The sequence below is a fragment of the Mastigoproctus giganteus genome, chromosome 9 (genome assembly GCF_048544385.1).
Source record: "Mastigoproctus giganteus isolate SK-2022 chromosome 9, ASM4854438v1, whole genome shotgun sequence".
NCBI lineage: Eukaryota > Metazoa > Arthropoda > Arachnida > Uropygi > Thelyphonidae > Mastigoproctus > Mastigoproctus giganteus.
The window spans coordinates 119,173,894-119,195,427 of NC_143583.1; the positions used below are offsets into that span (position 1 = coordinate 119,173,894).

Genomic DNA, 21,534 nt, shown 5'->3' on the forward strand with positions numbered 1-21,534 from the left:
GGAGCAAGCGGTTATGTACGGTTTGGCGGACGGCAATGCTCTGGAGGCTCGTCGTTTGTGCCACGAAAGGTTCCCAGAACGAAGATGTCTAGACAGGAAAACATTGGAAGGCATCCATCACCGCCTTTGTGAACATGGGACCTTTATACCTCGTGCTGCCGACAGAGGACGACCAAAATCTACGACTCCTGAAGTGGAGGAGGAGATTTTGGATGCTGTGCATGCCCCTCCTGGAATCAGCATACGCAGAATAGCAATGCAACTGGCTGTTCAACGTTCGACTATTTGGAGAGTATCCTTACCATCTGCAACGGGTACAGGCCTTGTCACCAGCAGATTACCCTGCGCGAGTAATGTTCTGCCAGTGGTTCTTGCAGCAGTGTGGTACAACTCCTCACTTTCCTGCCTTAGTGATATTCACAGATGAAGCACAGTTCACACGAGACGGAATCCAAGACTTTCACAATTCGGCATGTATGGGCTGAAGAAAACCCACATGCAATTCTTCCATCACATCACCAACAGCGATTCAGCCCCAACATCTGGGCGGGTGTTTTTGGTGATAAGTTATTTGGGCCCCATGTACTTCCAAACAAACTCACAGGGCAGGCGTACAAAAACTTTCTGGAAAATAATATGCTAGATTTCTTGGACGACACCCCACTGATCATTCGTCAACAAGAACACTTCATGCACAATGGCAGCACATTTCAGCTGAGCGTGGAGCCTGGCCTCCACGCTCAGCTGATTTAAACCCACTAGATTTCTTCTTGTGGGGCCATTTAAAGTCATTGGTGTATTCGACTCCGGTAGCTTATGTGGAAACTCTCCGAAATCGAATTGTGGCAGGTGGTGAGACAATACGAAACATGTCAGGAATTTGACATCGTCTTCGCGAGTCCATGTGAGGCCTGTATTCAGGCAGAAGGTGGACATTTTGAACAATTACTATAAGGTGATGTGAACAGTCAAGTGTCATAGACAGACCTTCAAAACTCGGAAACCAAGCATTTCCGGAACTATGTTGATATAAAATATTTTTATTGTCTACATATGAGGAACTCATTCCTGAAGTTATGCCATGTATTTTGAGACACCCTGTATAAGACAATTGTGAGCTTACACCTGTAATAGTGGAAACTGCACCTGAAAGAGACAAGCAAGGAGTCTTGTGAGATCGGCAAAAGGGCGTCCATATGAGGCAGGACTTCAGACATATGGGCTACAGAAGTTGGCAACTACACACCTTAGGGGGACCTAACGGACGTCTACAAGGTTCTGAGAGAAGATAAAATGAATGAAGCTGGAATTTTCACCGTTTTATTTCTTGAACTGGAAGCTCATTAATTAATTTATTTTTTTATTTGCGCGGCTAGACCCTGCACTTCCCTTGTATCACTAAAATAAGAATAACAAGTAATCTTAAAATGAGTAATTCTGCCGAGTGATATGAGTAGGGGTTAACTAACCCGATCTAAAATTATTCAGAAGAGTTATTGCTTTTTTTTATTATTATTCTTGCAGTTACATTGCAATTTCACCCAAGCACCTTCATTCGTAATTGTTGATGGGCCATGGTAAGAAAGGTTCCACACTGCCACTTTCGTAGGAGGGCATTTGAAATAAAAAGGAAGAAAAAAAAAAACTCTGCCGATTTTAGCGCTATTTATTTATTGCAAAATATTTTTTATAAATCACAAATGAATGTTAAAAATATATATACATACGTGTACATTTGAACGAATGAGTAGGAGAATTCAAATAGCACACTTACGAGGAATTTGTACTTAGGTGAACTCGTTGACTCTTCTGGCCCCTAGGAAAACATTTCTAAAAAGAAAAGTAAACATTATAAATAAAACTATTTCCTGAATTCATCATTATAAATAAAACAATTAACTTAAAAACACTATGAACTTGTTACTTTTGCTAAAACATAAAAGCTGAGTACTACTTACAGTCCGATCTCTAAATTTAAATAAAATGCCAATCTCAACAAGAGTAGATGGAAGTTTGTTCCAACAGTTAAATACACTTCTTGTGTGCCACGTGATAAGTGGATAGGCATTTAGGTCACGCAACCCTTTAAAATCTTAAAGAACTATTGAGATTCGTAGTTTTTCAAACATAATTTCCAGAACTCTTCTTTCTTTATGAAAATACTCTGTTGTGCCCTTAACCAATCTTGTTGCTCTTCTATACCCTTTCTAATAGATTTGCATCTTTCCTAAAATGATATTTCGAAGTAAAGTTAATGTTTCAAAGTTTAAATATTACAAATAATATTACTGATAATCAAGTATTTCAACCTGCCCAATAGGAATGTGCTACAAGCAAACCATATTGTAAGTTGCTGTCCTCAGACTTCGACAATCACATCATCGCGACTGAACTGGATCGTCATAAGAGACACTCCAACCAATATGCTCACAGTGGAATTCTTGCAACCTCCACCTAGCTAACAAGTTCATATCAGTGAGTCTTTGGACATAACGTCGCAGGAAGACTATGAAAGGGTCCGTATTGGTTTGCCGAAAGAAATTTCTAAATATATAAATAAGAAATTTCTGTTTTGTCTTCCTAGTTTGTTACTGGGAAAAACCGATACCTGGTGCTCAACGTTTCAGAAAGGCATCACGAATAAATGTCCCCAGTCAGATTAAATGTTCGAGTGTTGACTTGTTGCTTCAGAGGCTACACCGTATCCTGGAAAGGAAGTCGTTTGCTTCTAAATACCACATAGGGCGAGAACTGACACCTCCTTCCAGGATCTTGCATAAGCAGCTGGAAGATAAACGTTAATTAGGAAGTCTCTGTATAATTGTGTTCCCGGTTACTCATTATTTTGTATTATACAGTCTAATTATGGAAGATTTAACTTCCAATGCTCGCCACCGTCCATATATAATTGCATCACAATCAAGATAATATTTAATATTCACGATAACCAAACCCTCTTAGATTTCAAGTACTCCTGGTAACCCGAAGCTCTATGATATAAGTACAATTGCCTATTTTCCTCACATTTGATAAATTTTGCCGTGCATACATTTTGTATATCATGTTAATTATTTTCTGAAATTGTAATAGTTTCACTCACTCCATTTATGATGGGAGTTATTTTGATCTAACCACCATACTTAACATTACTTTTTTTATATAGTAAATAACGTCACACACTCTGCAGCAATGAAAAAACCAATGATTCCTTTAGATAATGGAAGTACTGTAATAGTTTGTTTTCAATGCTACAGAGTGGGTGATATTGCTTGCTGGGGTCCTTCAATGAAATTCCAGTTATGTACTCGTACAATTATCATGGTTCATGAACCATGATAATTGCCAGTGTTTTGCTGAATTTCTAAATGCTCATGTTTCCATGGTTATTTACCGTACCACTGTATCAATTTGTCCTTACGAGTATTAAATGTTAGAAAAGATTGTTTTATACGCATTACTGAACGAAACAGTTTTTTTAAATAAAAGCTGTTCTTTAACTTCAAAAAGGTACCAGCCTCAAATTTCCTCGATTAACTTAGATTTTTTTTTAATCTTTTTGTTTTTTTAAGCACAGGAACATTAACCAAAAGCTTCAGATTGTTTTCGCTGATAAATTATCGCTTGCGATATCATGATAGATAAACGTTGATAAACTTTATTAGCTTTAGGTAGGTAGGTTGGTTGGTTAAGTGCATAATGGTAACTAAGGCCATATTTCTCCAGCCTTCGGTTAAGAAAACTTTAAGAATTTATTCCCTCCTTCGTTTATGTTATTAAACGAAGGAAGATATCTTAAATGTCCATTCTGTCATTTTGAAAAGTTTGAAGTGTCAGTAATCGGGTTTTTTTTTTTTTTTTTATAAAAAGATGTGGAAAAACTACTTGACCTGCTCTTATATATGTAGGCCAGTCCAACAGAATATAAACAATTGTTTGGGAATAGCGTGGTCTTGGTACCAGTAAGGATCTTTTGCTCTGCGTAAATAGCAGTGTGCGGCGTTTAGACAGGAGCTGGCGAGATGTCATGACCCAAAGGCTATCGGACACTATTCTCAAGTATGTCTCGTGCCAATCCCGCTTTACGCATTGGCCATTTGGTCCTCAGCACCTGAAACCTACCTGTGGCAGCATTGTGGCACTGAATACTAGATCTACCGTTGGATGAACAGAATATAAAGAAGATCTTTTGTCAATTAATGCCAAATGCAAATGTCTAAAGTTGCTCTTGGGATGGGATAGTATTGATTGCAGCAGAAAGACATTTTCGGCAACACCTTCAACTGGAATAAATGCCTTTTGTCTAGGGTCTCAGGAGATCACTGACATGACCCTCTTTGCTAAGATCTTATGATACGTTCTCAATAATACTGTGATGGGTCTAAAATCTGCTGGATCCCTGGAGACACGTTTCTTTGGAACAAAGTTGGTAGAAGGTCTGACAATAGAAATATATGAAAAATATCTATAAGGACTTTCATCGAGATATTACAAAGGAAGTAAAGTGTAAAATACATATTGGTTGTCTGAGGGCACCAGGGGTTCCCCCCCCCATCATCTCCGCGTTGTATTCTTTGTGGGTGACACAGAACTCTGTAAGGAAGATGGGAGGAACTCCATCCGACCCCGGACTTTTTAAAGCTGGAAAAGATGCTAGGAGCTCAGTAGTGGTGGGCATGTATATAGCCCTTCCAACATCCTCATTTTCCAAGTAATCTGAAGAGTATAAAATACAAGTTCTGGAGTTTCTTATCACTCCCACAGAAGACTCCTTCCCAGAGAGTTAAAAAATCTTGGAAGCTAACATCAGAAGCAACAGCACCATCTAATATATGTGCATATCTGAGTTTTCTTTCTTTCTTAACAACCCCTTCGTAGAGCGTGTGTGTGTGTTATGGAGGTTTAATGGCACATAAGCTGCTGGAACATGTACGCCATCTTCGTAGAGTGGTAATCTCTATCCCGTCCAAAGTTATGTCGTGGACTTGGTCATCTGATCCTACAATAGTAATGTTTCACAAATCGGTCCAATTCGTCAAATTCCAGTCAACAGCTTCAGCTAACATATTTTTTAACGTCCTATGTTTGAACGAAGATTCTAGAATTTCAGACTGTGATTGGAGTATAGTATCATGAAGAGCTTCTTTCTTGATAGAAGATGGTGCGGTTTCCCATATTTCTTCTATGGGTGGAATAATACCAACATCAGACTCGCACATCCTTGGAGGAGAAGACTTAGTTTCTCTAAGATAATCTCTCCTGATAATGTCTGTATTACTCCACAGGGAATGATGCCCACACGGATCCCCTAATATAACTCATGAGCCAAAACACAATGACCACCTACCAACCCAATAGCGTGTTGGGCCACTTCTCGCCGTGAAAAATGGTTACACTCAACTTCACGAGACTGCGAAAAGTATACCGGACCAGAAAGATATTCCGGAGTTCGGCAATGAAAAAGATTGGAGAATGCTGCGTTCCACCGCATCACACAAATTTTCGATGAGACTGGTGTCGGGGGAATTTAGTCAGGGGGACACATGGAATTCTTGGACATGATTCTCGAACCATACATGCTCAATGCGGGCCTTGTGATATGGGGCGGTGTCATGTTGAAAGGGTCCAGTGCCATCTGGATACACTGTCACCATGCGAGCAAAACGTGGTCCGAAACAATGCTAAGGTAGGAGCTGGCGGGGAGGGCAATGGGGATAGGGAAACTATTGATGTCCATAAAATCATCACCCAAATTATGATATCACCACTGTCGGCCTGTTTTCGTCCCCAACCGTGCAGTCTGGTTGCAGCTGTTCGCCGTGATGGCGAGCAGATGAACAGCGTAATGGAGCTAGAACATTGATTCATCATATCAGGGACACTTTTACAGTCGTCCTAATATCCAGGAACAGTGCTCCTGTGCTCACTGCAAGGAGCCTTCAGAAGAGCATTTATGGTGCAGATGTGAAAACCACCGCTGGTACCCCCTCCCCAAACACTATGTACAATAAGCAGGTGTCGATGACGGTCAGTCAACATGGTCATATGAACAGGTCTACTTCTCAGGCCTGTCCGTAAGAGCTTCTGTTGGATGATGTTCTGGGAAACGTTTCTGTGTTTCCTGGTTGTAGTATGCCGTTAATTGAGAGATCGTAAGCCGTCTGTTGTTCCAGTCAGTACGTGCCAACCAGTAGTAGTCTCCCCGTCGAATGGTTGTGTGTCCCTCTTAGGACTATTCCGTCACACCTTCACAATGGCGGCCTTCGAACACTTGACAATACCTGCAGTTGCTAAGATGCTGGCTTCCGACTTCCTAGCTCCGCAAATTATTCTGGAGACCGTTCAAGCCCGGTCTTCCTTTCTCCATTGCATGGGCTTTGTACTGACGAACTGAGCACTACTCGTGCCGTACTGTATACTGCGCCGATTGGCGACGTCACCCATAGGTGTGTGAAATGTGTCCGCTCGTAGAGACTGGGGTGGTCATAATGTTTTGGTTCATGAGTGTATACAGAAGGGAGTTATAAACTGTGTGATGAGATTTAGACAGTCTTCATATTGTATTCCTTTGTACGGTGGCAGCCGAGTGGCGAAGTGCCAGAGCGCGCGCACAAGCTTTGAATGGACCGAGGTTCAAGCCCACAACTGTTGTCAGAGCATAAACAAGAACATTTATTTTAAATAGAACAGATTGCAATACTACCAGCTACTCGCAGAGCGGTCGCTTCCAGAGAGGCGATTAAGTAAAACTTTCAAACAAAATTGAAATGATAAATGCCTGCAAGAGCTGCAGTGTCAGCAAAGGTGAAACTGGTAGTGAGTAGGATTACCTTCGTTAACTGTTTTAACTGTCCTTAAGAAGGATAAAGTCGGAATGTCATCTTCGTGACTTCGTAAAGAGAACGCAGCTGCACGACGCTGAATCGGTGTTTGTGGCAATACAGTAGTTCGTTGAATTCTGTACCATCTATTATGCAATAAAGATATTTAGGCACTTTTTAACCTGTAATTTAACTATAATAAGAGGCCCTGATTCTTACTATATCCCGAATAATGAATATTATTTAAAATTTACTTATCTTTTCTTATAGTGGATTTTCATTGTAAAACTGCCTACTTAATTTTATACGTTTATTTTATCACAAAATAAAAAAATCCACCTTAGAATTATTTCATCAAATGGAATAAAAATTGATATGCATTACATTTTTTACATATTTTGTTTGGTTCCATTTAATATGTTAAAAACTGGGGGAAGGGGGGCTATGAATACTAAGATAGGACATGCAGAGGAACCCACTGCATGTCTTGACTGCTGTAAATCAACTTGTACTGTTGTTGGGTTTTTAGGTGCATCAGCGACTTAACACCATATTGCGCCGTTGCGTATTATGTCTGAAGTTATTCCTGTTCAACGGCTGATTTACATGTTGTACGGGCTGAAAAACCCTATCCTTCATTTCAGATCGGCTAACTACGGCTTCAATTGAAGAGGACTTTAGAAATTCCTCCAGTCAAAGATGGCAATCGAACACAGACCTCACTAAATGAGCGAGAAGTGGCAAAAACATTATACTGTTGCTATGAGCTCTACGTTGCTGTAAAAGTTTATTATCCTTTCAATAAAATAAAAGAAAATCAATTTTGTCATCTAAGTGGTGCACTGAATCCCTCTCTTCTTCTTCGGGGTTAAAAATATGGTAGAGATGCAAAAAAAAAAAAAAAAAAAAAGAAAGAAAATAGTTCTATTTATTCTGACAGAACTATTAGATCAGAGGAGTTTAGAATTAAGCATTTCGACAACAAATACAATCGAACATACATGCGGGCTTGAGTGGACCGTAAATAAAATAAATGGATGCACTCGAATAAAGTTATCCCAGAAAAGCAGCAAACAAAAATTGCTGGTGGCAAGAAAAGTATAAGTAAGCAGAAACATTTTCCTATTACCAATAACGGAGCAGTTACCATGGACCATAAAGGCAAAGCGGCTGGCAGCTTAGCAACTGGCGCACAGTTTCTCCATTAAATCCAGGAACTTAACACAGCCTTTGATACCCAGACCGAGTTTCAAGTAGAAATATCCACCTCAATGTCTGACATACCACTCTGCAGCTACCATATCTTTGATACGCAAATTGGCTTCACCAGCAGCTGTTGTTGTTGTTGTTGTAGTAGTAGCGACTAAGGCAATATTGCTCCGTGTATGTTGTCTGTAAATTGCGTGCGTTCTATGGTTGATTTTCTGTTTATTGGACAAAAAACCCGAGTTTTAGGGAGAAAAAACCGTGCTACCTTCGCCAACTGAGCCAAGTTGTAAAACAAGCCATAAAAATTTCTCACGTCATTGACGGGACTCGAACTCAGGTCTTTTCCACCCAGTATGGGGAGAACGGCGTTTCTACCAACTGTGCTACCTACGAGGGCTCAGAAGAAGCAGGGGTTTTCTGCCGAGGATATATCTCAACGCTAGGTGGCCTAGGTGTTAGACGTCTGTAATTTAGCTCCTGCTTTATAATAATTTATAAGTGCTTTTTAAATGGAATTTTTGTAAAGTGGTGCACCGACATGTTCCTTAGATGAATATTGAGCAGCTTGAATGGTTTTTATGAAGACTTCGTAAAGATAAGTACTGTTTATTTCAGATTTAAATTTATAGTGTGCAACGTTATCGCTAGCCTTTGCTTAGCGTAGCTACATACAGAAACGCTGGTTGACCGTTGAAAGTAGTGCCTTCTTTGTCATAAAACCGTTTGTGACCTTGGCATTGTCCCTGCTTTGGGTCAAGTCCTGTAGCCCTCCAGCAATTTTTCCGTTAGCCACACCTACGTCAATCTCACCTGTAGTCCAGCTACTCAGACATTCTAACTCTTCGCTACAGTACCCTGCTGTGTCGATAACGGAACACCTGCTTGTTTGTATTTTCTATTTACTGGTACTCAGTCATTTTTTAAATCTTCAGTATGGCACCTAAAGAAGCAGTCTCATGCAATGGATGTCAAAAAACAGTTCGTAATTGGGTTATCTGTAAAGGTTGCAGTATCATTAACTGTGATTTTTGTTCATTAATTAAAAATTTTTCGAAGTCATCAAGTGCTTTAAAAAATAATTGGAGATGTCCTTCCTGTAAAAAAGCCAACAATGAAAGCTCAAACTTACAGTCTCCTAGTCAACATAAGCTAAACTGTCAGAATACTCCAACAAATGCCGATCTCCCATGCAGCTCTAAAAATCTTTCATCTCCTTTGGTCAATGTATTACCATCTCCGAAGCCTTTTCACCATTCAAGGAAGTCAAGCTTAGATGCCACCACACAGACTGAGGACATTTCTTACCCGCTCCCCCTGCCTACAATATCCCCGAGCAAAGAAATCTCAGTTGTTACCCTGGAAGAAATGTTGAGAAAACAACTTAGAGAGAATGATGATATTAAGCAGCATCTTTTCCGAATAGAAGACCAACAATGCAAATTCTACCACATGCTTCTTGAGCTAAAGGCAATGGTTGAGAGCCCTCCAATACCTTGCCCTTCTTATGTTCATCAAGTTGCTGCAGATCCAGTCCTCAGACCAGATGCTGAAGTATTTGTTCCAGAAACAATAGCAGCGCCATCTATCAGATCTAGTTCTATCTCTCATTCTCTCAGAGGGCAGAATCGTGTATCTTCGCAACGTATTGTTGACACAAGCTTGCAACTGATACCCACCACAATTAGAAATCAACAGAAACCTGGCAGTATGTACGTGCACTGTCAAAATTATCCATCTATTCCTAATCCTGAAGTGCCTACCCATAATAGCTTGCCTTCAAACTCCTCAAGTTTCAAGGTTCCACGCAGAAGAAACAAATATAGTAGCATAATAGGAACAAAAAATACGCAGTCTTGTATTAAAATTAGAAATAGAAATCGTCCGATGTTTAAAAGTAATAATATTTTTGTCAGCAGACTAGATCCCAATACTACCTCCCAGCAGATGGATCAGCTACTATTGGAGCTGGAAATTCCGGGTAGTGCTTTCAAGCTAAAAACCAAACATCCAACTTACGCATCTTTCAGAATTGAACTAAAGGATTGTGACCTTCAAAAGTATCTAAATCCTGATATCTGGCCGAATGGTCTACTAGTCATGCCATTTTATGGAACTGTTCTAGGTTCTGTCAACAACTTCAATGAGCAGTTAACGTCTAACTCTCAATCTGTTGAGCTGTCTGCATAACTAGAGAATACCAGTCCGGGTTCGCATCATAGTCCATCATTTATCCTTCCTCCTAATGCTTGCGAACATCCTTCTAACACCTATGTTAATCTCAACATTTTTCTACAGAATGTAAGAAGCGTAAAAAATAAACTGTCTACGCTTATAGCACTTTTGGTTGGAGAAACTCATGACATAATTTGTTTAGTTGAAACATGGATGCAGGAACCTCTTCAGGATGTTTTTCTACTGCCGAAAAATCTAAACTACACTCCATACATGACATCTAGGATTAATCGAAGAGGTGGAGGATCAGCAATTATTTTAAAATCCAACATTAAAGTTATTAACACCTACAACACCTGTTCTTACAACTTTGAAGGAATTTCTCTTCTGATCCAAGTTAAAAATTGACTACTTCAAATATATAATATTTATATTCCGCCTGGACCTACTGATGATATTATTAACGAAGTAATAACCTGGATAATCACTGTTCATAAGTCTCAAGCTAACATAATTATAATGGGCGACTTTAATCTCCCCTTGCCCAAATATAATTTACAAATGAAGTTGCTGTCCGACTCCTTATTAGTTCTAGGAGCTAAAAATATCAACGTCCCTGCTACAAGAGGTAATCAAGCGCTCGATCTAGTTTACTCCAATCTTCAACTTCAAGAAAAGTGTAGTAGCAACATTACATTTAGATCTGACCACAAAAGTATAGAATTTCAAGCAACAATTTGCTGTGGGAATCCTCGCCCCCCTCTAGAAAGCACAAAAAGAATATCATCGATTAAATTCCTTCAGAAAGAAAAGTTTTTGCAGCTCTTAAAATACTATCCATGGGATTCTCTTAAAAATATACCTATTCAGGACGCCACGTTTCTATTAATAAAATGGTTAAATCAATTAAAAAACAGAGTCAGCATCCAAACTTGTAAGAGTTTCTTCTCAATCCAAACCGTGGTTCAGATCTCATCTAAAACCATACTTTAAAAGGAAACAAAAATGCCACAGGCAGTGGAAGAAGTACGGAACTTCATCAACATACATAAAGTATAAAAAGAGCAGAGCACTGTTTCAGCTCAAAAAAATTCAGGCGTACAAAAATTACTTAATGTCCAGGCTCAAGCATAATAAAAGAGCACTCTCTTCAAAAACAAGAGCTACCTTGCAGCATGACCAGACTTTGGAATGGATAAAATTCAATATGGAAACATGCAATTTTGACATCTGCAATGAAGATAATCAAAACAAATTTAAAGAATTCGATTCTTATAAACACGCAAATAGCGTTCAACATGAAATGCTTCCTAATCAAGCTCTGCTAATCAACCAACTTGTAAACAAGGATACAGTTCAGAAAATTATTAACAAACTACGAATTGATAGTAGTGAAGGCCCTGACGGCATCCCTAGTTTTATTATTAAATTGTCCAGTGCATTCATCATTGATTCTCTAGTTCATATTATTTCCAGTTGCATCTCCCAGCCATTCCTTCCAAGATTATGGAAGACTTTTAGAATTACCCTGATTCCAAAACAGGCTAGCAATAATAACCATATAAACTATCGTCCAATTGCTGTATCGTCAGTAATCGCTAAGATTATAGATAAGATCATGCTGCCATATCTTCGGGATGCGATCTTTGCTAATGCACCCGACAACATGCATTTTGGTCCTACAGGGCGCTCTACAATAACAAGCCTAGCTGACACCATTGTGCGCATCCAAACTGCGTTTCAGGATAAAGCACAATGCGATGTCTTTTACTTAGACATCAAAGGTGCTTTCGACAACATTGATCACAAGAAAGCCATTGAAATACTAAAAAATCATTTCCCCATTGATACAATGGTTATATCCTATCTTCAGTACAGCCTCAATCACAGAAATCTCATCTTCCCCACTAATACTGATAATATTCTCGTCACAACCGCAACAGGCATCCCTCAAGGAGGTGTTCTCTCCAGTGTCATATTTTCAGCATCTCTACAACCACTCCTACAAGAAAATCCAAATCTGCTGTCTTATGCCGATGATTTAAAGTTGTTTATTATTTCCAAATCTTGTGATGACATTTCCAAGGTTAGCCATGATGCGAATTTACAGATGTGCGGAATTATCAAATATCTGAAGAATCTCAATCTCACTATAAATACAAACAAATCTGCTCAAGTAACTTATTCCTTACAGAAACAACCAAACCACATAGAAATTAAAATTTCAAATGTTTCAATTCCCAACGTATTTGCTCACAAAGACCTAGGAGTTGTTTTTGACAAAAATCTTTCATTTAATTCTCATTATGTATATGTTGCTAAAAAAATTCAAAAATCAAGATGGCTGATCAAGCAAGAAACAGCGGCGATTCAAGATAGAAAAACAGTCATTAACCATGTTCAGAGATGCATTTTTCCCATTCTGTCTTATGCCTCCGAAATCTGGTCTGGCGCTCCTCAAGTTACCGTAAAAAAATTCCTTTCCCTAGAGTATTGGGTTCTTAGATGGCTGAACAATAAACTTCGTTTTCCCCGTACAATATCCAGGCAACAGCTTTACAAAAACTTAAAAACAAAGCCTCTGCAACAGATGATCAACGAGTCTGGAGTCATGCTTCTTGCTAAGTTAATTACTTCTGCATCCAGTTCACCAAACCTGGCCAACATAATAGCTCCCACCAACAGAGAAAACTCAAGAAACCAACAACAATTCAAATCCAAACTCTCCAGACTAAAACAAATGGACAGGATGTTCCCCAATGCATCCCTTCACCTCATAAATTATCACAACATTGATTGTAAGAGGTTGCTCAACTCTGAAGCCTACAGGAGTCTCATTTCCAAACAAATTATGAGAAATACAAACAGCTGCCTACCTACAACCCAGTAACTACATCCAGAGCCAAATGTGATGTTCTGCAATATATATTTTTGATCATTATAATTCATATCGTTGTTAATGTATATATAGAATATGCTATGTAATTTTATATATATATATTTGTCTCCTTTGTACTGAATTAATGCCCCTAGCCTAGTGCTGTGATGGGCTTGCTGTAGTTGCAATAAATGAAAATTTATTTATTTATTTATTATCTCGCCAGGTGAGATTATGAGACCGATGTCTCAACGCCGTATTTACCACCCCACTAAAGTCATCGACCTGTGGCATTCTCAAAGGGTAGTCTACTGTATTTAACTACTTATGTATTATGGAATAAAATTCAAGGACAAAGTGTTCCGACATAGTATAGTAGTCATAGTCACACTAGCCATACGATTAAAATTCAAATAACTTACCCTAAATGTAGAATTCCACATCGGTAGAGGTCGCTGAACTTCTCCCAACACACAAGCCATTCTTCCTAAAGCTGAAATACCGATCACCTGAATAAGAAAGAGTTTGCTATTTTTGGCTTGGTCATTAAATGACAAATATTTTTCACAAAATGAGGGTCGTATATTAAGAATTATGCGTTGCCGCTGCAGTGTTGCTCGATTAAAACATTCCATTGATTGAAGCCAACGAATTTATACGGACATTAATGAACATTAAAAATTAAATTCACTTCAGCGACTACATTTTAAAAGCAATAGAGGGAGATTGAAATAAATGCAAGAAAAATCCATTCGCGTAATTATAATTACCAATAATTAATTTAAAAATGAGATTTTATTTCTATAGTAATAAACACAAAAAGGTGCAAAGTATAAATAAACAGTTACTAAAAAAATATATGCTATCGGTTTTTAAACACATTACAGTACGGCCATCAATGATAAGTATATTACAAAAAAACTTTTCATAATAAATACCATAAAGGAAAGCTATGATTTTTTTTTCCCGTTATTGAAGTACGTGCGCTGTGGTCGAGTGACCAAATACGAAGGTTAAATGTATACAAGCATTTCAGTTACCATAGTTCAAGCCCCCGAAATTGCAAAATATTATGATATTTCTGTATTATCTATATTTTGTGAACTCCTGGCACCACGCAGCAGAGGAGTTCAAAAGATATAGAGAACACATGCATTGGCATTCAAAATGGCCGCCCTTCGCACTATCCTTCAGTGTTCATGCAACAACCATGATCAGAGCAGCAATCAATGAAATATTGGCTACTTCTCAGACGAATGATTGCTTCATACTATCAGTATTAGGTTATGATTTGGGGGCTGTCATAATCTCCAATTCTAAACATAATCTGCATGCAGTCAGATGCCGATGGCATCCCAAATGCCATCGGCATCTGCCGATGGCTTGGACGACACACACATAAGGGAACAAATTTGAAATTGGTAAAGGGTGGTTGCAGGATTGGGTTATGGAAGTGGGTTGTTTAAATAAATTTAAAGGATTATAAAAGTTATTCGAAAAGATGAGCAAAGGAAGTATTGTCTGACCCACCATGAGAAGAGCCCTGAAAATCATTTTGCAGCCATGGAAACGGAATACATTCATTTCAGTTTTGATACATGTGGGTTTGTAAACGCCAGAATGATTGTATTGCATTGTATATGCAACTGTTGGAGGGTGGCGCCCAGACACATGTCTATCTCCACCTATAATTTTGTATCCACATAGTACTACTACAAATAGGCCTGCAGTATAATGTGTTGTTTATGTTGTTAGTAAGAGGTCACTCTGCCACCAGGGAGCAGACACCACATAGGTGTCGGCTACTTGGTGCTCGTCCCTGGCACGTAGAGCCGAACCTGGTTCTAATATTCTGTCTATGCTTATTGCACTGAAAGCCACGCACCCACCAGAGATAGTGCAATATTGGTGGGTGCTCATGCCTGAAAGCACAAAAATAAATAAAATAAAAAAGCAGCCACCAGAGATAAACAAAGCTGGCAGATTCAATAATCCTGCTCCCAGTCCACTCTGATCAGGAGCCAGCAAACAAACACACACACAAAAAATAATAATAAAATAAAATAAAATAAATAAGATCCCACCCCCAAAAGTGTACAGTTAAATTAGATAGCATCGGTAACAACTGGAAGCAATCCCCTCTTACTAAAGACTGATAAAATATTCTTGAAAAAACCATGAAATGTTTCTCAGAGGACAGCCAAACAGACTCAGAGCCCCTACTGTCTTCCAACTGCAGATTTATCAGTGACTCCGGAATTCATCGTATAACGGGCAATCATATAAAATATGATCCTAAGTTTCACACCTACAGCAAACACAAAATGGATGATCTTCTAGGCCAAATTGGAACAGCTTAGTTCTTAAAGCCAGAATGACTGATAATTTTTCTAATCGTGGTCGGACAGCGTTTTTTTTTTTTTTTTCTTCTCGCCTGATGCTGTATAAGCTTGCTTACATCACCACACTAATATGAACTCCTAGAGCCATTTCAATGCCATGTTGAAATCGAGCACATAGCTAGAAAAGCAAGACTGGTATCTCATGCTGAAAGGTCCGATGGCCTGTATGGATCCTAGTTTGGTTATGAGGCTTACAACCGTCTGTAAAAGGTCTACAAGGAACAACTTTGCAAAAGCCAACTCCACTTTAGTTCGAACAAGTGTAGAGAGAATTGACATCTTCAGTAGTTCACAAGTTTGTCAGTTTGGATTTTTGGTGACGGTGTAATAGCAGTTTTATAGCAAAGTGATTTACATCAAATATTAACTATATTAAATATATTTAACCCGGATATTTTCTCCTTTGAAGGAGCAGAGGAGAAAATATCTGGGATAAACACATAATATGTAGACTACTAATTATTGTGTGACACAGAGCGAAATGGAAGACAGAAAAAATAATGACAGGTTTAATACTAATTGTAAAACACATATATATTAAATATATATAGTATAAAAGCTTTCGGTTATCATGGTAACCTTCACCAGTCAAACTGAGAATTCGGTTATTATGGTAACCTTCACCAGTCAAACTTCACAGTCAAAGTTAAGAGTGTGGAACATAAGGGCTTGTACTGCCAGTCATGTATATGAAACTGCGTGATGCAATAGTTAATTGTTTGCTGTTGAAGCCTGTGGCTGTGACGTATGTGAACGTTGCCAACGTTTGTCATTCATGAAAATGATTGCTTCAATCATAAAGTGGACACGACATCCACTGCTTCTGTTGACTGAGGTATTAGAGCATGTGATGTTCAAGACTCCAACTAGGCGCGTCGCCGGTAGTGGCAGGACCTATCTACAATCACGAACATCGCGGTGCGGGTTGACCAGAAGTGTTCGGGAAATGGCCGAGTGTTCTATGTCCGCTAAGCGGATGGCTCTTTCGTGTTCCGAAAACGTTTGCCGAGCCATCTCCCAGTTTCCCCGATGTAGCAGCTAGTGCAATCACAGCAAGAGATGCGGTAGACTAGACCACTTTGTAGTAAGGTGGGAACCGGTGTTTTCGCTCTAGAGATGAGGGATCGCAACTTTCTGCCTGGGGTATGGTGTAACCTACAGACACATGACCATGTAGCGACCAACAGGAACATTCAAGGTAATGGACTCAACCGCGAGCGCCTTTATCCCATGCTACCCAAACATATCACAACAGGTTTCTACGGTCCTAAAAATCACATGGGATAAAGTACCTCATCTCTAAAGTGAAACTTCATCATTGCGATACCTCATCTCTAAAGTGAAAACACCGGTTCCCATCTTACTACAAAGTGGTCTAGTCTACCGCATCTCTTGCTGTGACCGCACTAGCTGCTAGATCGGGGAAACTGGGAGACGGCTCGGCAAACGTTTTCGGAACACGAAAGAGCCATCCGCTTAGCGGACATAGAACACTCGGCCATTGCCGAACACTTCTGGTCAACCCGCCACGATGTCGTGATTGTAGATAGGTCCCGCCACTACCGGCGACGCGCCTGGTTGGAGTCGTTGAACATCGCATGCTCTAATACCTCAGTCAACAGAAGCAGTGGGTGTTGTGTCCACCCTATTATTGAAGCAACCATTTTGATGAATGACAAACGTTGGCAACGTTCACATACGTCACAGCCACAGACTTCAACAGCAAACAATTAACTATTGCATCACGCAGTTTCATATACATGACTGGCAGTACACGCCCTCATGTTCCACTCTCTAAATTGTCAGTTTGACTGATGAAGGTTACCATAATAACCGAAAGCTTTTATACTGTACGTATTTAATATATGTGTTTTACAATTAATATTAAACCTGTCATTATTTATTCTGTCTTCCGTTTCGCTCTGTGTCACACAATAATCCACAATAATAATGAATCCAGAGCACACAGGCCACTTTAATCATATGTAGACTACTAGTAAAGAAAGATTTTAAACCTTTAACACAGATGAAGTGTTTTCATTTGAAAGCATTCCAGAGGCGCAGCAAAAAAATTCCCTGACTTGTGCTATTCCAGTACTGTTCGAAGAGTTTGAAAATAAACGGAATTGGTATATTGTAATTCACACTTCCTCCAACAGATGGTGGTATAGAGATTGTCCGGTAGACAAACAGGCTGCAAGTGTCGACCAGTTTCGTTAATCTTCCTCATGATTCTGTAATTCCGCAACGAACGATTATCAAATTTTGCGTTCAACTGGGAAAATGTATAATACAAACGCATGAAATGTTAACTGTTTATGGTGATGAAACGTTAATTCCTGCCAGTGTGTATGAATGGTATAAGCGATCCAAAGACTGATGTGAGGGTGTTCGCGATGACACAAGTGGGCGTCCGTCAACCTCTCAAAACGAGGACCGACTGCAAAAGTTCGTTTAATTGTGTCAAGAGATCGTCGTTTGACCCTCAGAACGATGGCTGATGAGTTAGATATGGATAAGGAGCAGATTCGTAAAATTCTTTTTTGAAGATTTGATTTAGGGAGAAGGAAAGTCTGTGCAAAATTTGTGCCGCACTGATGATTAGAAGCAACGAAGAGTGCGATCGTGAGATTTCTTCCAGACTTCTCAAGACAATCTTAATTTCCTCAACTGTATTGCCACTAGAGACGAGTGTTGGGTGTTTTAGTAGGCCGAAGCGTCAGAGCATGCAGCGGATTTCAAAATTATCACTCAAGGCCCAAAAAGTTTCGTTTACAGAAGTGCAGGATCACGACGATGCTGATTATGTTTTTTTTTTTTTTTTTTTAATGAAAACCTCAAACATGAAAGGTATCAAAACCTTTAGTACTTAGTACCATGCATGGATTGAAGGAGATGGGGAGGGAATGCCAGAAACTTTGCTCTAGTGACTAAACGTGGGTTTCACAACTTCAAGCCTCCAATAAGCAAAGTTGATGAGTCGTCCACCACCAAGACTTTTGTTTTGTTTGAAGTTTATTTTAAGTAACCCAAATTCACAATCACTGTCTTAGGATTTCAGGCTTTTTAAGATTGAGTCACCCAGAAGTACAGAACAGGTAGCTATCAGGGGCGTATTCAGGGGATGGACAGAGGGGGCATATTCCCCCTTAACCAAAAATTTGAAATTAAAGAAAGAACACAGGAGACGTTCTAAAAAAACTCAAAAGCCTGGTCGCTATGCTTCCCCTTACGATGATACCTGGATACGCCACTGATAGGTATACTCGAGGTTAATAAGGCAGTACTTGCACAGGACCTGTCAGATGACTTGCGACAAAAAGCTTTATGCATTTGTTTTTTTCCTTTTGAAACTTTCTCTACCCTCCTGTATACAGACCTAGTTTTACTCAAGTTGGAGTAATTGAATAAAGAACCATACAGATGCAGCGCACAACATTCGCCAACTCAGGAGCAAGCATATCACAGATGGCACTCTTATTTTTGATTGATTCAAATGATGGTCACGCTAGTTCAGTAATTTCCTTGATAGAAGTGGCATATAAGTTTAAAACATTTCCTAAAAGTTGCATTATTAATTTAATTAATAAATAAATAAATGGTAAACTGGACAGATTGCTGTTGTACAATGTGAAGGAAACTTTGCAATTAAAATGACCAAATCAATCACAACCAGATACAGGACTTTGTCTCTTCTGCTTCAGCTATATGATCTTCTCTATCTAATGAAGAGACTGCATGTGAATAGGAATTAAATGAAGAAAGTATCATTAAACGTCCTCTTCTGCTTCGAATTTGCCACCGTTTTGGCGTTTTCGAAATTGGACCTGATGCATCACTACCAGTTTCACTAGTCCAATCTTCATAATTACGTAATGTAGAGAAGGATGTTAAAGCTTGAAGCAGTGAAACTGGTAGCGAAACATCTGGTTCTCTTACCAAGGCAGTGACTACAAGACGAGGAAGAAAAAATATATAAATAAACAAATGTCCATTTATATTCTGGATGGCCAAGGCAAGGAGAATTTACAACTTTGTTGTAAATGATTCATTGCAGCCAACATAACCGCAGCTGTAGCTAACAATGGGCTGTGCACTTTGTGATTATCTGAAAACAATCATCCCATGTTCGAAGGTCAGAAACGAAAATGGTCAGAAAAAGAAAAATAAAATAAATAAATCGTCTGGAAAGCCTGTACTTTCGTCACACACTGTTTTTTTTTATTAACAATACCCCCTGTATAGGAATGGACCGGTCTGTAATGCTGGTGAACGCTCAGAATCTAGAATGTCTAATATAAGATTGTAGTTCACATGTATGTGAACTACAATAACATTTTTGAGTGTATGCAAGGTAGAATGGGTTGGTATACAGACCTTTCCAACTTAACATGGGATGATTGTTGGGATAAGATGCGCAGGTGCCACGAGTATTCCAAGACTGGTTCAACCACAAATAACCAACCAACCAAAGGTCAAACATGAGAGCCAAGTGTGTTAGAGGCCCAGCGTGAACATTGCGAGTCTCATCTCATAACTCAGCAGCAACGGTCCAGCTCACCACTTACTACAATGTACGAATAACAAGACCATATGGACTATGGTCCATATCAAGACCATATCCATATGGACTATGATGCCAGATATCAGCTCATACAGGCTATGGCAGTCACGCATACTCAGGATTACCGCGAGTCACAAGAAACTGCGTCAGCACCAACACTGAACCACCGACATGTGGAAATCTGTCACCTGGTCTGATGAATCCCATTTCCAACTCTATTATGCTGATGAGCATATCTGCATTTGGAGAAATGCAGATATGAGGCCATAATTCTGGTCATTCTGAGATAACTGAACTATTCTTCAACTGGAAAATAATAATCTGTATCCGCGTTTCGCGTAGTGCTACACTAGCAACCTTAATCTCAGTTGAATTTGCGGTGATCGATTCTTTAGGTATCATCGTGCCTTTTAATAGCACGCCAGATAAATTTAGGATAATTTCTAACCAAAATGAGAAACATTTTTCTATTTGAAAATATGTGCTGCTATGACAACTACTATATTAGATTTTAGTCACTTCGTGTTCATCTATGAAAAGAGCAACAGAATATTACAAATTTTTTATTTTGGCACGTGTCAATACAATTTAGGAATTTAATTTTGTTTAGGTATTATATCGCTCAAATTTTGTAACAAAATAAGAGGAATTACACAAGGATACTTACAGTAGTCAGTCTCTCCGGCGGCTGGTTATGTCTTGCAGCCCACTTCTTTACCATGGTCAGTTGCTTACACATCTGAGTCACAGCCCGATTTACAGAGAAGCGAATACTTTCTTCTAACTTCGGTGGTTTGGTAACATCCCATATACAGTGTTGGAGAGCTGCAGACACCTGTACAGATAAAAAAAAAATACCACCAGTATTCTTACAGTGAATGTATAACTATGGATTTATCACACAAAAATGTACAAACAACTTACAGGTGATTTTCTTGAGCTGTTCGTGGATTCACTCTTTCTGTAGAACTACTACTAACACGAAAAAAATATACTCTGACCCCTCTAGAGTCGCCATCGTGGATAGCACAGTTGGTAGGATCGCCGTCCTCCCCACACCGGGTGGAAAAAATCAGAGTTAAAAGTCGAGTTGATGACGGGGGAGAGGATTTTTATGGGTCTTTTTCACAATGTGGCTAAGTTAGTCGGTCTCAGGCGCGGGTAGCGTGGTTTTTTCCCTTCCGGAAACTCAGGCCTTAGTCGCTAATGCTCCTAAAAAAAACCCACTACATCTAGGAGTCGACAGTGCTCGCAAGAAGTTTTAACAACTGGGTTTCTCTGTTTTGTGAAATATAAAATCCCCATTCTGTGTTGTCAGTATACTCGACACCTGTTTAGATGAGACAAGAGATAACCTTCATTTATTCTCTGTTATTTTGATTGTTGTTGTTGGAGCTTTTACAGCGCAACGCTGTTATTTTGATAAATAAGAATTCATAATTATCTCAGCAACGCGAGGAGAATAATAAATACGTTTATCTTCAAAAGTGT

The 21,534-nt window shown here is 39.3% G+C and overlaps 1 protein-coding gene across 1 annotated transcript in view; it reads right to left on the bottom strand.

Annotated features, from left to right (window-relative positions):
- Nucleotides 1-21,534, bottom strand: part of LOC150080678 (uncharacterized) — a 49,747-nt gene that overhangs the window by 2,566 nt on the left and 25,647 nt on the right. Inside the window, exons 3-5 of the mRNA XM_090381348.1 lie at nucleotides 20,711-20,878; nucleotides 13,500-13,586; nucleotides 1,775-1,830 (exon numbers count right to left, since the gene is read on the bottom strand). Of these exons, the coding sequence (XP_090237474.1) occupies nucleotides 1,775-1,830; nucleotides 13,500-13,586; nucleotides 20,711-20,878 (311 nt within the window). The remainder of the gene's footprint in view (nucleotides 1-1,774; nucleotides 1,831-13,499; nucleotides 13,587-20,710; nucleotides 20,879-21,534) is intronic.